At 45.9% G+C, this 15,524-nt stretch overlaps 1 protein-coding gene across 1 annotated transcript; it reads right to left on the reverse strand.

Annotated features, from left to right (window-relative positions):
- Positions 1 to 502: 502 nt before the first annotated feature.
- Positions 503 to 2,649, reverse strand: cart4 (cocaine- and amphetamine-regulated transcript 4; the record flags this gene model as incomplete). Its single annotated transcript, XM_084311996.1, has 3 exons — positions 503 to 610; positions 1,978 to 2,058; positions 2,503 to 2,649. The coding sequence occupies 3 exons, from the start codon at positions 2,647 to 2,649 to the stop codon at positions 503 to 505; spliced, it is 336 nt and encodes a 111-aa protein (XP_084168122.1).
- Positions 2,650 to 15,524: the final 12,875 nt, after the last annotated feature.

A 15,524-nucleotide genomic window follows, 5' to 3' on the forward strand; every position in this document is an offset into this window, starting at 1 on the left:
TAAACAGGCCTCATGAATGACTATGATGTCAGAGAAAACTATATGTACTTGTGATAATAACCCTAAAATATGTACAATTAATACAACTAGCCATAAAAAACGTGTATTTAACACAAATAACGTGTAACGGATGATGAGATGTTTCTTCAAACTGGAAAACTGACTACAATCCAAGACCAACCAATACAAGACCATGACGTGCTGTGTGACATTTTAGATGGTTAATAACAACATAGATACATTTTGGAAGAGTCTCAAGTCTCAAGTGGTTTCATGATTTATGTGGAGTCTGTGTGTTTGTATGTGTGTGTTGTTTGTATGTGTGTGTGTGTGTGTGTGTGTATGTGTCTGTGCATGTGTCTGTATGTGTGTGTGTGTGTGTGTGTGTGTGTGTGTGTGTGTGTATGTGTCTGTGCATGTGTCTGTATGTGTGTGTGTGTGTGTGTGTGTCTATGTTTGTGTGTGTGAGCGTGTGTGCATGCAAGGGTTGTTGTGTGTGTGCTCAGTAGCAGCGCAGGAAGAAGGTGTTGCAGGCGGTGCCTCTCAGACAGTCACACAGCCTGCCGAAACGAGGACCGTGCTTCATAGCACAGCGCTCCCCGACATCACACTGAGAGAGAGAGAGAGAGAGACATTTACAGAGAGAGAGAGAGAGTGAGAGAGAGACATTTACAGAGAGAGAGAGAGAAAAGGGGAAAGATTGTTCATTGATTATACTGTTGTGATCAATCAATCTTTTAATCATTTTCTGATTTGCTTGTATGTTGACCTTTATTTGGCAATTAGTCTTTCAGTACTTAGGAATAATCTTAAATTTAATTTAGAAGGGGGGAGAGAAGGGGGAGAGAAAGAGAGAGGGAGGGAGAGTAAGAGAGTGGGAGGGAGAGAGAGGGGGAGAAAAAAAAAAGAGAGAGAGATTAATTTAAGGTTACTCCATCAGATACAGCCTGTTGACTTATGTTAAATAAAACTGTTATTATACATAAATACCCATATTCAATTAGAGTTCTCAAATATTTTGTGGGAAATCTGGCTCAATATTTATAGTTTAAAAGACGTTAACACAGATGATAAATAGTAAATATGGGTGTATTGCCGAGCGTTCTAGGATGGTGAGGTCAAGGTTTAGCTGTCCTGTTGCCTGCATCTTGCATAGAGAAGCTGGTAACATATGGCCCTGACTGAGAAGCACTAGTCACCGGTTGGTAACATCAAACAAGAAACAATTACCCCACAAATGCTTGAACATTGTTTCTAATCTCAACGCAAATCCCCCTTTGAAACAAAGTGAACCAACATTGTGCTTATAGGATGCTTCTTTGTAAAGGTGGTGGGATGGTATTGGAGCACCACAGCCAATCAGATCATTTCTAGTTTCAAACAGCGCTCCAGGGATCCATTTTTTCTCTATAAATACTTTATGTATTAAATTCTAAAGATACATCATACTTTATGTATTCAATATTAAAGATACATCATATTGTATGTATTCAATACTAAATATATATAATATTCTATGTATTCTATACTAAAGATACATCATACTTTATGTATTCAATACTAAAGATATATCATACTTTATGTATTCAATACTAAAGATATATCATACTTTATGTATTCAATACTAAAGATATATCATACTTTATGTATTCAATACTAAAGCTATATCATACTTTATATCCAATACTAAAGATATATCATACTTTATGTATTCAATGTGAAATATATATCATATTTGGACTTTTCAGAGGTAAAAAAAATCTTCTTGTTTGTATCTATTTATTTATGTATGCTGCTAACCAACAGTATTTCATTAATATAACATCAATATTATTAATATAATACTAACTTATATTTTAGCAAAACGTTTATTATCAATTAATCAGAATTATTCGACAGACTACTCATTTTCATTTAGAAAATAGTTACCCCAATGATTTTATCAACATGTTTTTTTTCCCAGTGTCTTGTACTCACCCGTGGGATGACGGCTTTCTTCTCCACCGACAGACCTATCCTGTTGTCCTGTCCTTCCAAGAGCCCCTCGATGACCTCAGCCTGGAAAACATTTACACGTGTTTACGTGCTCCCAAATGATTAGTAGTCACAATTAATTAAAAAAATAAAAATAAAATAAAATAAGATTTGGTTGACGAGTCAGAACAGTGTATTGGGCGCCATATGATCTAAATAATTTTCAAAAAATAATCTTCAAATCGCTCTTGATCACTCTATCAACAAATTGAAGAAGTTATTAATTGTACCTTTTCAAGCAGGATAGGAACGTTGTCTATTTCACTAAAGACCAAGATATTCTGTATGCGCTGAACTGTAACGTTCTGAGTGAATAACGTTTGGAACGGTGTAATTGAACACATGAAGCGAACCACCTGTTTACAAGAAGATTATAGGCGGTATCTATGGTTGTCTTTTCCCCACGTGTTACGTGTACTGTGTACACACTAACACAAACTTCCATAATGTCAGGGCGCATCGTCTTACCAGTTCTCTGGTGTCGTATCTCTGGTACTGGTCCTCTTGTGAGGAAGAGAGACGGGTCTCCGGAGACATCTGTCCCTGACACATCACGGCGGTGACGACGGCCAGACAGACAGACAGGTAGACGACCATAGCTCGGGAGCTGTCCATGGTGCTGAAATCACTACGATAATAAACGGGATTCTAAAGAACAGAACTTGAATTCAAAGTTCACACTCTTGCCTTGCAAAGAAAAGTCCACTTCTTTTTTGGTGTCGAATGAATTACACACCTTTTTAAATCTCCTTTTCTTCTCGTTTGAGCGGCGCGCTTCTCGTCTATTGTTGCTTGGAAACTTTCTCTCTCTCGTTATTTATACCTACCGTAACCGTACAAACCCCGTCTCACGTGCAGCTCCCGTTTTCGTGTCTCTGACGTCACATCACCGTCGTCCACCCGAGACCTTGTTTTTCCACCGAATAATAGGTCTCGCGGGCCTGTTTACATATTCACCACACAGGGACACCAAGGCTGGGAAGGTTATATATAAAAAATAAATAAAAAGAGTACATATTACCGTTGAGATTGTAATCCATAACATAATCCACTGGAATAATGTAATCCGAACACCTTCAACTGTTTTAAGTGATTTCGCCTCAAACATCCATCATCCAGTTAAATTGACAGTTTATTCCAATTTGTAAGCTCTATCTATGAGTATCATCATCATCATCATCATCATCATCATCATCATCATCATCATCATCATCATCATCATCATCATACATCCAGCAACAAGTACTATTTCAAGATATGTTTAAAAGTATGTTACAATACAGTAAAATACATTACAAACAATGATACAATATAATATACCAGTAATACAATTCAATAAGACAATACAGTAGGGCTGGCTACAAAACAATAATACAACAATGCAATACAATACAACATTACTGTTACAAAGGGTCAGATTAAACCGAATATATGTATTTATTGATTGATATATATTGCATAATATTTGTATATCGTTTGATATCCCTTGTGTATTCTTTGTACATATACACGGAATGTCCCTTTAACCTAGTAGTTACACAGCCCATAATATTTCATTCTCCTATTGGATGGCGTGCCACCAGGCGCCAGTGACTTACCCCTAGAGCTGACTTGAAAGCTACCGACACGACATGCCTTGACTAGCCCCAGCTCCGCGTAGGAATACGGCTACCGAAAGCAGAGCGGCACTACTTATCCCACGTACATATAAATATGGCGCGGCAAATACAGAATTCCTCTTAGTCCCTTGTCCCGTTCAGTCTCGTTCAGTTCCAGTTATCCAAGCGACGTCTCACCCACCATGCAACGTGCGGTAGAGTAGGCTCGTATTGCCTCAAATAGAGTCGTGTTTATCCTACTACGTTTGTTTAACGTATCGTTCGCTACTTACTAGTAAAAGCCTTCATTACGAGTCAAAGACCACGTGAAGTGGGTAATTGTGTGTCTACATAGAGCACTTATTGCCGCGTGCTAATAAGGATAGTAACGTCAAGTTCAACTGTGAACTACTGTGCACCACGGAGGATACCTACACCGGTGATTGCAGAGCCACCTTCCGGCAGGATTATTGCTTTTGACTGTGGCTGCTGGAGCAGAGAACCGCCTACCCCGCTGCTACTGTGGGATCTACACATGCCCGTGAGGACATCATTCGAGCCCGTCTCTGTTGGAGCAGAGACTCCACGGCTTCCACCCGCGCTGCTGCACACTGGAATTACAGCGGCTGCTTTTCCCCACGGAGCAGGGAGTAATATACCGTATCCAGGTGCCTTGTTGAAGCCCCTGTTGAACCCATTGACTTTGTATGGAGCATTGCCTCCCCCTGCTGGCTTACAACCGGTAGTACCCCTTTCCAGTATCTCCCCTGAGTACCAGAGATAATTACTAATATTCACTATTGATTTGCCTATGCACATTCGATTTGCCTTATAAGCGCATTCAAGTAATGTAATATCCCACCTTTGATGTAATTTAATATTCTAAACGAGTATTTGTGTGGAAACCGTGTTATTGTGGAGAAGTTCTCATCATATACCTGTGTACGGTATTGGCCAGTAATGTACATAATACGGTAGTGGTTTAATGATACCAATACTTGATTAATACAGTCAGGGAATTGTACCCCTCAGTTACAATTGGTCCTTCGAGCCCCGGATAATAATTAGCGTAATATTAATATAATATTAATATTGACATGGCCGATGACGAACACTCCACAAACGGTTCTCCTAAGCTAGATCGCCCGCAGCGCAGACGGCAGCCACCTCCCTATCTAGAGGCATACGCTGTCAGTCCAATACCTAGCTTTAAAGGGAAATTAGATACGGATAAAATAACTAAAGCGGATAGTAAAATTATGTCCGACCCTAGCAACCAGGCTACCCCGCCAACAGAGGCCCTAGTGGGTTCTAATGTAACTGACCAAACTCACGGTGGGGACCAGGAGGGAACTGACACGACTTTATCCCCAGACAACGCCGACGAGGTAGTCCCCGGAGCGCTCCAGGATAAAGAAAGCCCTCCCGGGATGGAACCCGACCCACCACAAGAAGAGACGCGCACCCAGGAGATGGGTCTCCTCGGTACGCAACAGGAGAACGGGTCTCCAACAAGTACTGCCGGGAGCCGATCGCCCCGTACGGCGTCTTCCCCCAGCGCGGCGGACAAGATGCTGGCGCAAGCACTCATCGCCACCCTGGCAGCCTCCACCGAACGCGATCGACTTCAAGCGCAACAGACGCGCGAGCGCGAACAGTTTGCAGTCGAGCGAGAGCGCTTCCAGGCACAACAAAGGAGTGAAGACGACCGCATAAGACTGGAGAACAGACGCCTCCAGACAGAAGAGAACATTGAGAGGAGCCGCGCCGATGCACAGCACGCCGCCGCCAATGCACAGCGCGACGTCGCAAATGCCCAGCGCGAAGCAGCGCACGACGCAGCCCATGCCCAGCGCGAGGCAGAGCGCGACCGGCTGCAGGCGGAGCTGATGGACAAACTGGTTGCCATGGCGACACCCCCTCACTCCGCACGGAGCTCTCAGAGATCGTCAAGACATGGGTCTAGGACACATTCCCCTACCCGACGAAGCGATCCGGGACCCCGCCAACAGGAGGATCCTGTCCACGTCTCCGAACCCCCTCCCCAGCCGGTCCATACGAGACCCAGCAACCGGGAAGAACCGGACCACGCCGAGAGACTGAACAGAAGACTCCAGGTCCTAGCAGAGGAAGAGGAGGAGGAAGAGGAGGAAGGTCAAGCCGACCAGCAGCAACATACTCTGGCCCAGGAGGCCCAGTACAGCCCCGACCAGCAGCAACGTACTCTGGACCAGGAGGTCCAGTACAGCCCAGAAGTCAGCCCCGAGGCCCTGCGCTACAAACCCCGACTCAACTCACGGGTGAGTTTGACGCACCGCCAGCCCCGAGGGACAGCACCTGGGTACCCGATCTTCGGTACCCACCAAGTACCAGCCCAAGACGACACGCACGGGGAGACTCGCCTAGGAGGCCTCTTCCCCAACGCTCACCGATGTGCCAGTCATCCATGGCATCGTACCTTGGCGCACCGACGTTTCCAGACTTCACCCATGAGAACCGAGCACAGTACACGGAACTACGGATGTGCTTAGAGACCATGATGGTTGATGTAGCTGATGAACGCCACAAGTATGCTACCCTATTGAAGCACCTCAAGGTGCCCCGAGCGCACAATATAGCGCTGGCCTATGCCAACTCTACTACCCCATACACAGCGGCTCTAGCAGCACTCGACCAACGTTATGGACGCGTATGGGACTATGTGATACAGGAGATAAGAGACATTGACCGTCTCCCCCCAGCCAGAGACAACAGAGCATTAGATGACTTGTCTATCAAGGTACAGTCCCTGGTAGGGATGCTGGGGTCCCAAAAGGAAAAGGGTATCTACGAACTGTACGCTAACTCCAACGTAGAGAGGATATTAGAGAAGCTCCCTCCCGCCCGACAAGAGCGCTTCAGGCGGCAGAGAGACTACCGCGACCCCAACGGTCCAGAGGCATCCCTCCTAGACCTATCTGAGTTCCTCGCCAGGGAGGTCAGTAGCCTACGACTCGACACGTTCGTATGGAGTGGACCAAGCCCAAGACTCGGACCTCGGGGACAAACGGATAACCGCCGGTTGGTGACCGTTATGCACCAAGCCGAATCAGTACCACACAAGAACCACAACACCCCCTCGACGAAAGAGGACCAGTGGAAGATTGAGTGCCAGTACTGTGAGGGAGAACATCGGCTGTATCAGTGCGAAGATTTCAAGAAGCTGACCACGGATGATGTGAGTCAGTGGGTCAAGGACCATCGCCGCTGCTTCCGCTGCGCACGCAGCCACCTAGCAGCTGAGTGCCGCTTAAAGAAGAAGTGCAGCAGGTGCGGTGGCACCCACCTGGAGGTCCTGCATGACATCAACAGGCGTCAGCCAGGACAACAGAGTGGGCCCGTCGCGGTGATGTACCATGCCGAGGCGGTGGCACCAGTACCGAAGAGCCACCAGACCGCTCCCTACTGTACCTACTGCGACGGCGGACACTGGCTGGCACAGTGCGCCGAATATAAGACACTGAACCCCGTCCAAGTGGACCAGTGGCGTGAGGCGGCCCAGGCGGGCGCCGCTTACCACGCAGGGGCGGCCCAGGCGGGCGCCGCTTACCGCGCAGCACGGTGCGGAGCCCACCAGAAGGTCCAAGGCAACCAACCAACAGGAGTGCTCCACATTGACCAGCATAGCGGGACCCCCCGTGTGCTCCTCAAAGTGGTCAGAGTGCTCCTGAGCTACGAGGACAAGGTCCTGGACACTTACGCCGTCCTGGACGATGGGTCTGAAAAGACTCTCCTCCTCGCTTCCGCAGCAGCCCAGTTGGGCCTGCGAGGTGTCAAAGATACAATGACCATACGCACCATCAGAAGGGACCAGAAGACCATAACGGGTGAAAAGGTCTCCTTCAAGATAGCAGCGGTGGACCAGCCCGAGAAGCAGTATAGTATAACTAACGTCTTCACTAGCCACGACATAGGCCTGTCTCAGTACACCTACCCCATCCCACAGCTGATGGCTAAGTATGTGCACCTACGTCAACTACCTATACCGCTTATCGACGGCGCCACACCGACCCTGCTCATCGGCTCCGACCACGCGGACCTCATTCTCCCAATTGAGGCGGCCCACGTCGGACCCAAAGGATGCCCAGTCGCGGTTCAGACCCGACTGGGATGGACGCTCCAGGGCCCCCTCTACGGACTGGACAGTCAACCCACGTCCACACGCTGCCTACACACAGAGGCGAGCGACACCGGCCTCTCCCCTGTACAGCAGAGGCTATTGACATTAAGCGAGAGGCCCGTGAGAGAACCGTGGGTACCAGAGGGAGTTCGGAACTCCACCCCCCTCAGCTGCGCTCCAGACGTAGCTGACATCGAACCCAGCACCCCAAGCGACTCCTTGACGGGGCGGCCGGGACCGGCCCCTCCTCAGACGGGGTACAGAGCAAACAAGAGAAACAGACGGAGGAGGAGAAAGCACAGCCAAGCACAGATCAAAGCAGTCTCAGGCCCGCTCCCTCCTAAGCCCCCCTTCACCCCGTCCAGTCGTCATGACCATAGACCAGTCACTATCCCGAGCTGCGTGGCCGGCCGGCCGCGTAAGCAAAGTGACCACTGGTGCCGACGGGAAGGTCAGAGTGGCAGAAGTGCTCGGCCAAGGGCGGACCTACAACCGACCCGTGGCGAGGCTGATCGAGTCGCCAAGGCTCCCCGACTCGCTTAATGACGACCATGACCCCTGACTTTGTGACCTGCCTACCCTCACAACGGACATTGAGTAGTGGACAGTGCGGTTAATCTGTCTCTGCTTAGCTAATTAGGTGGGACTAATTAGGGGGCGGCTGTTACAAAGGGTCAGATTAAACCGAATATATGTATTTATTGATTGATATATATTGCATAATATTTGTATATCGTTTGATATCCCTTGTGTATTCTTTGTACATATACACGGAATGTCCCTTTAACCTAGTAGTTACACAGCCCATAATATTTCATTCTCCTATTGGATGGCGTGCCACCAGGCGCCAGTGACTTACCCCTAGAGCTGACTTGAAAGCTACCGACACGACATGCCTTGACTAGCCCCAGCTCCGCGTAGGAATACGGCTACCGAAAGCAGAGCGGCACTACTTATCCCACGTACATATAAATATGGCGCGGCGAATACAGAATTCCTCTTAGTCCCTTGTCCCGTTCAGTCTCGTTCAGTTCCAGTTATCCAAGCGACGTCTCACCCACCATGCAACGTGCGGTAGAGTAGGCTCGTATTGCCTCAAATAGAGTCGTGTTTATCCTACTATGTTTGTTTAACGTATCGTTCGCTACTTACTAGTAAAAGCCTTCATTACGAGTCAAAGACCACGTGAAGTGGGTAATTGTGTGTCTACATAGAGCACTTATTGCCGCGTGCTAATAAGGATAGTAACGTCAAGTTCAACTGTGAACTACCGTGCACCACGGAGGATACCTACACCGGTGATTGCAGAGCCACCTTCCGGCAGGATTATTGCTTTTGACTGTGGCTGCTGGAGCAGAGAACCGCCTACCCCGCTGCTACTGTGGGATCTACACATGCCCGTGAGGACATCATTCGAGCCCGTCTCTGTTGGAGCAGAGACTCCACGGCTTCCACCCGCGCTGCTGCACACTGGAATTACAGCGGCTGCTTTTCCCCGTGGAGCAGGGAGTAATATACCGTATCCAGGTGCCTTGTTGAAGCCCCTGTTGAACCCATTGACTTTGTATGGAGCATTGCCTCCCCCTGCTGGCTTACAACCGGTAGTACCCCTTTCCAGTATCTCCCCTGAGTACCAGAGATAATTACTAATATTCACTATTGATTTGCCTATGCACATTCGATTTGCCTTATAAGCGCATTCAAGTAATGTAATATCCCACCTTTGATGTAATAAATATTCTAAACGAGTATTTGTGTGGAAACCGTGTTATTGTGGAGAAGTTCTCATCATATACCTGTGTACGGTATTGGCCAGTAATGTACATAATACGGTAGTGGTTTAATGATACCAATACTTGATTAATACAGTCAGGGAATTGTACCCCTCAGTTACAATTACAATGCAATATCTGTTAATTATTTTTATTATTATTTATTGAACTTTATTAATTCCCCATGGGACAAGTGTTTCAAGGACAGCCAGCTAATTTATAACAACAGAAAAGCAATTAGAAGATATGAGAGAGAGAGAGAGAGAGAGAGAGAGAGAGAGAGAGAGAGAGAGAGAGAGAGAGAGAGAGAGAGAGAGAGAGAGAGAGAGAGAGAGAGAGAGAGAGAGAGGAGAGAGAGAGAGAGAGCTGGGCACTGACAGTGAACCTAACCAAAACTTAAAAAAGACCCAGCCTCCAACAACACAAGCACAAATTCCTCACACACAAAACTACACCTATCCCGGCCTAAACATCAGTGCCACACGGAACTTCAACCAAGCTGTGAATGACCTGAGAGATAAAGCAAGAAGGGCTTTTTATGCTATCAAAAGGAACATCAAGCTAGACATTCCAATAAAAATCTGGCTCAAAAGATTAGACTCTGTAATAGAACCCATTTCCCTGTATGGTTGCGATGTCTGGGACAAACACCATATTGAGACTTTGCAGAATTTAGCAAATCTATTCTCTGCACCAACGGAACACACCAAATAATGCATGCAGAGCAGAATTAGGAAGATACCCACTGATCATCAAAATCCAAAAGAGAGCATTTACATTTTATAATCACCTAAAAGAAAGTGACTCAGACACACTCCATAACAAAGCCCTCACCTACAGAGAGACCCGCCTAGAGAGATGCCCGCTCACCCAGCTGGTTCTGGGACTCTGCTCACAAACACAAGCGAGCACAACCTTGCCATCGAGAAAGACCTGCATAGGCAGACCTGGCCCTCATTCATCAACGTGACTTACGCACAGATATGTGCTTAACCTGTGCGTACGACCATTTCTAAGCAAAGTGTGGGATTCATCAATTTCAACTTGAACTTGACTTCGTGCTTATATTTTCGCACAGCTCGGAGCATGCGTAGCTGACGCCCAGTGGTAGAACATCGTTACTACGGCATAAGCGCTCCTCAGTTCTGCATTAGTTTCAACGCGGAAATAAGCTTCCGTGCATTACTTCCAAGTTCCAATACTGGCGTGTTCAACTTCTGTATGACCCGTAATTCATTATAGTTCATTGTAAAATAGCGACAGTAGTGTAATTATAACGGGCTCATGCGGGAACAAGAGGTTGGCTTGCTTGTTTGGCACGGGGGGCAGAAGCAGAACACCCACCTCCAAACGCCATTAAATATTGTTTCAAATAAAAAGCGACATACTATTATTTTGTGTCATGTTTCCAAATAAGATTGGCCACAACGGAATGCTTTCTACTTCAATTTGTTGATTAGAATAGATTACCTCGCTCCTTGAAACGTCACTGAGCTCAGCACACAGACATGATAATAATAACAACAACAATAATAATAATAGCTTCATTTTACATAGCGCCTTTCAAGAGAGACCCATGCAAGGTCGCTTTACATAGATGGGGGGGAATAACAAAGTAATAAAGATAGTGGACAGACTATGTAAATATGATGATGGGATTCAAGTTCGCGTTTTTGATCATAGGCATGCTGTCAGAGTATGATATCTTAATCAAACATTCTAGAACATTTGTCGTCACAGATCATGTCATAATAGAACATAGGCTACATGGCATGGTCCATCGTGATATTGTGTAGACTGTTATTACTGTACCAGTACCACCCATTGTGACAACAGCACACAAACATGATGGAATTCAAGTTCATGTATTGAAAGGCAGGCTACATCATACATGGCAGTGAGATTCATTGTTCTTGTATATGCTCTCGTATTATTGTTTATATAGGCTACCCAATACTGACATCAAAATAGATTGTATGCCTCTAGAAATCATATGCAGCAGGTAGAAAATTGACGGAAAATCCGTCGCGATTTGGAATAAAATTGAGGAGAACTTTAATCCCTGGGTATTAATCAAACAAAACGGGAAAAGGCAGTCATATTCCAGCACGGTCTTTATTAGTGTTTGCGCTGCCCAGGCAGCAATGGTTAATAGATATCATATCCGACATCACCGTACGTGTACACGTCTGTCAGCCTGTCACATAACACGCTTCCCTCGGCTTAGTCCATTTTTCCACATTTCTTGGGGGTGTTCCATTACCGTATATGGTTAATCGGGGCGGTTCTGGTATGCAAATACTTAAAACAGTGCACGAGCTCAAACGTAGGATCAAAGTCATATTTATCAAGACAGGTGTGCGTAGGACCTGTGTACGCACGTGTGATAAATCCCGTTTTTTTTGTGCGTGCACATATTCTAAATTCTGTGCTTAAGTATGGAAATAGAACATTTTCTACGTCACGTTGATGAATGAGGGCCAGCTCCCAAGAGAAGACAGACTGTGCACCCACTGCGCACAAGACGAGATGGAAACCAAGCTACACTTCCTAACAACCTGCCCACTGTACCAAGACATCAGATACATCCCACAAATTGCAAACACCCAAAGAGACTTTGAATGCAAATAACGGAAAGCTCTCATACCTACTAGGTGAAGTACAACAATGTGCAAACACAGCAGTAAGATTTGTGAGCTGTTGTGACAAGAAAATGAATATGGAATACAACCACCACTGTAAATCGCACAAATATTCCTGCACTATCCGCACTGTACTGATCTCTGTTTGATTGTTTTGTTTTGTTTGTTTTAACACTGTCTTTGGCAATGTAAACATATGTTTCCCATGTTAATAAAGCCTATTTGAATTTAATTTAATTTAATTTAATTGAGAGAAACAGAGAGAGAGAGAGAGAGAGAGAGAACACATTCTAATTTTTTTTACTATTCTAATCTCATTTTTACACTATTTTTGTAATCATCCAATTGTAATCCCTCTATTTGTAACCTGTTACCGCCTGACCCTGTCCGTGAATAGGTCTCTCATTCTGCAAGCCTGTTTAAATATTAATTCACGTTTACAGATTCATTCTCCAGGGTTGAGAGTTGCAAAAGCGATCCATGTATGCATCAGTGTCGTTTGGTTTGAGGCCGACTAGGCTGGTTGTCGGCTAGATGCTTGACATTCGCTGGAGTTTTGTCAAATTATCATAGATAAGATTGTGAATGAGCTGTTGTGATTTATGATGTTCTCCTCTCTTTAATATGGAACGGCTGTATCATCCTCATCAACATCATCATCATCATAATTAGCCTTCCATATCATCATCATCATCATAATTATCCTTCCTTATCATCATCATCCTCATCAACATCATCATCATCATAATTAGCCTTCCATACCATCATCATCCTCATCATCATCATCAACATCATCATCATCATCATCATCATCATCATCATAATTATCCTTCCTTCTCATCAACATCATCATCATCAACATCATCATCATCATCATCATAATTATCCTTCCTTCTCATCAACATCATCATCATCATCATCATCCTCATCCTCATCCTCATCCTCATCATCATCATCATCATCATCATCATCATCATCATCATCATCATCATAATTATCCTTCCTTATCATCATCATCATCATCATCATCATCATCATAATTATCTTTCCTTATCATCATCATCATCATCCTCATCATCATCATCATCATCATCATCATCATCATCATCATCATCATCATCATAATTATCCTTCCTTCTCATCAACATCATCATCATTGTTACAAAGGATCAGATTAAACCGAATATATATATTTATTTATTGATATATATTGCATAGTATTTGTATATCGTTTGATATCCCTTGTATATTCCTTGTACATATACACGGAATATCCCTTTAGCCCAGACCATACTATTTCATTCTCCTATTGGACAGCGGTCCACCGGCGCCAGGGACCGGCCTCCGGAGTCAGGTTCAAAGTCACCGTCAAGACGTGTCTGGACATGCCCGGCCTTGCCCAGGGATACGCGACAGAAATGAGATTGGTACTAGTTTGTTCACCGTGCGTATAAATACGGCGCAGGTGAATATAGAAGCCCCTTCTTAGCCTTAGTGAGTTACCCAATAAGTTGAAGCCTCACCCACGATACAACGTGCGGTGAAGTATGGCCTGTTTGGCCCCAGAATAGAGCATTGAGACCGCGTGCGAATTAATAACTGAATTGTCAGAGTTTGGCGCTATACCGTCGAGTGCGACATATTTCTATTAAGTCATTAATAGTCTATTTGTGTATAGTGTATCGTGCGGTTAAAGTTCTACAGTGACCAGCATCTCCAACGCTTCCTCGTATTAGCTAGAGTTCTTATCCAGGCTGGGCTGACCACATGGCGCTTTCACCCGAGGAGACCTAGACGAGAACCGTATGGACATGTACACTGGATTAATCTACCCGACGACTACATAGCCCTTTGCGGCTGGAATATATTTGCTTTGGTCCTGTGATTTATGGAGCGGATAATCGCCGACGCCTGCACGTGTTGGATTTACCCCGCGAGGAGTCAAGTCGAGTCGGCGCCTCAGAGAGCCTGAGGCCGACTAGCTTTCTTCACTGTGGAGCTACAGTCTACGGAGAACAGCTGTATTCGTCTGTGGATCAAGAGGCTACTGCACCGGCTCCTGTACCTGGAGTCTCCTTAGTCATCGTTGACCAGACGTTCTACTACCGACAGATCTTCTACCCCTGCTGGCTTACAACCAGGGGGACCCTTTCCAGTATCTCCCGCTATATTACTAGTGTACCATAGATATAATTCCCTAAGATTCAGGTTGTATAATTACCTCCTGCGTAACCAGAGAATGGACATTCATTATTGATTTGCCTACGCATATTCCTTTGCCTTACAAGTGCATTCAAAGAATAATGTAAAGTATATTATGTACCCTTTGCTCCATTAAATACTTGATTATACCTTTGTGTGGAACCGGTTTCATTGTGGGAAGTGTTCATCATATTCATATATCGTGTACTGTATGGCCAGTAATTAAAGTACATAAAGCGGTAGTGGTTTAATGATACCATACTTATCAATACAGTCAGGGAATTGTACCCCTCAGTTACAATTGGTCCTTCGAGCCGGAGGGTAACTAGTGTAATATTAATATAGTGGTATTAATATTGACATGGCCTATGATGAACACTCCACAAAACGGTTCTCCTAAAGTAGATCGCCCGCAGCGTAGACGGCAGACACCTCAGTACTTAGAGGATTACGTTGCCAATATACTACCTAGCCTTCTACAGACGGTAAACGCGGAAAAAGTAGATAGTAAAATTATGTCCGACCCTATTGCCCAGGCTACCCCGCCAATAGAGGCCCTAGTGGGTTCTAACGTAACTGACCAAGCTCACGGTAGGGACCAGGAGGGACCTGACACGACTTTACCCCCCGCCAAGACCGAAGAAGTAGTCCCCGGAGAGCTCCAGGATAAAGACAGCTCTCCAGGGATGGAACTCTACCCGCTACAAGAAGAGGAGAGCACCCCGGAGATGGATCTCCAGGACTCGCCACAGGAGAACAGATCTCCAATGAGTACTGCCAGGAGCGGATCACCTCAACCAGCGTCTTCCCCCAGCGAGGCGGACAAGATGCTGGCACAGGCATTCCTCGCCAGCCTAGCAGCCTCAACAGAGCGCGATCGACTCCAAGCACAGACGCTTAGTGAGCGCGAACATTCATCCATGGAAAGAGAACGCCTTCAAGCGCAGCAACGGAGCGACGAAGATCGTATACGTCTAGAGATTAGACGCCTTCAGGCGGAAGAGAATATGGTAAGAGACCGGGCCGAAGCAGAGCGCGCCGCCGCCGAAGCCCAGCGCGCCGCTGCCGGTGCCCAAAGAGAAGCAGAGCGCGACATCGCTCTCACCAAGCGCGAAGC

The sequence above is a fragment of the Notolepis coatsorum genome, assembly GCF_963971535.1.
Source record: "Notolepis coatsorum genome assembly, chromosome: 4".
NCBI classification, from domain to species: Eukaryota; Metazoa; Chordata; class Actinopteri; order Aulopiformes; family Paralepididae; genus Notolepis; species Notolepis coatsorum.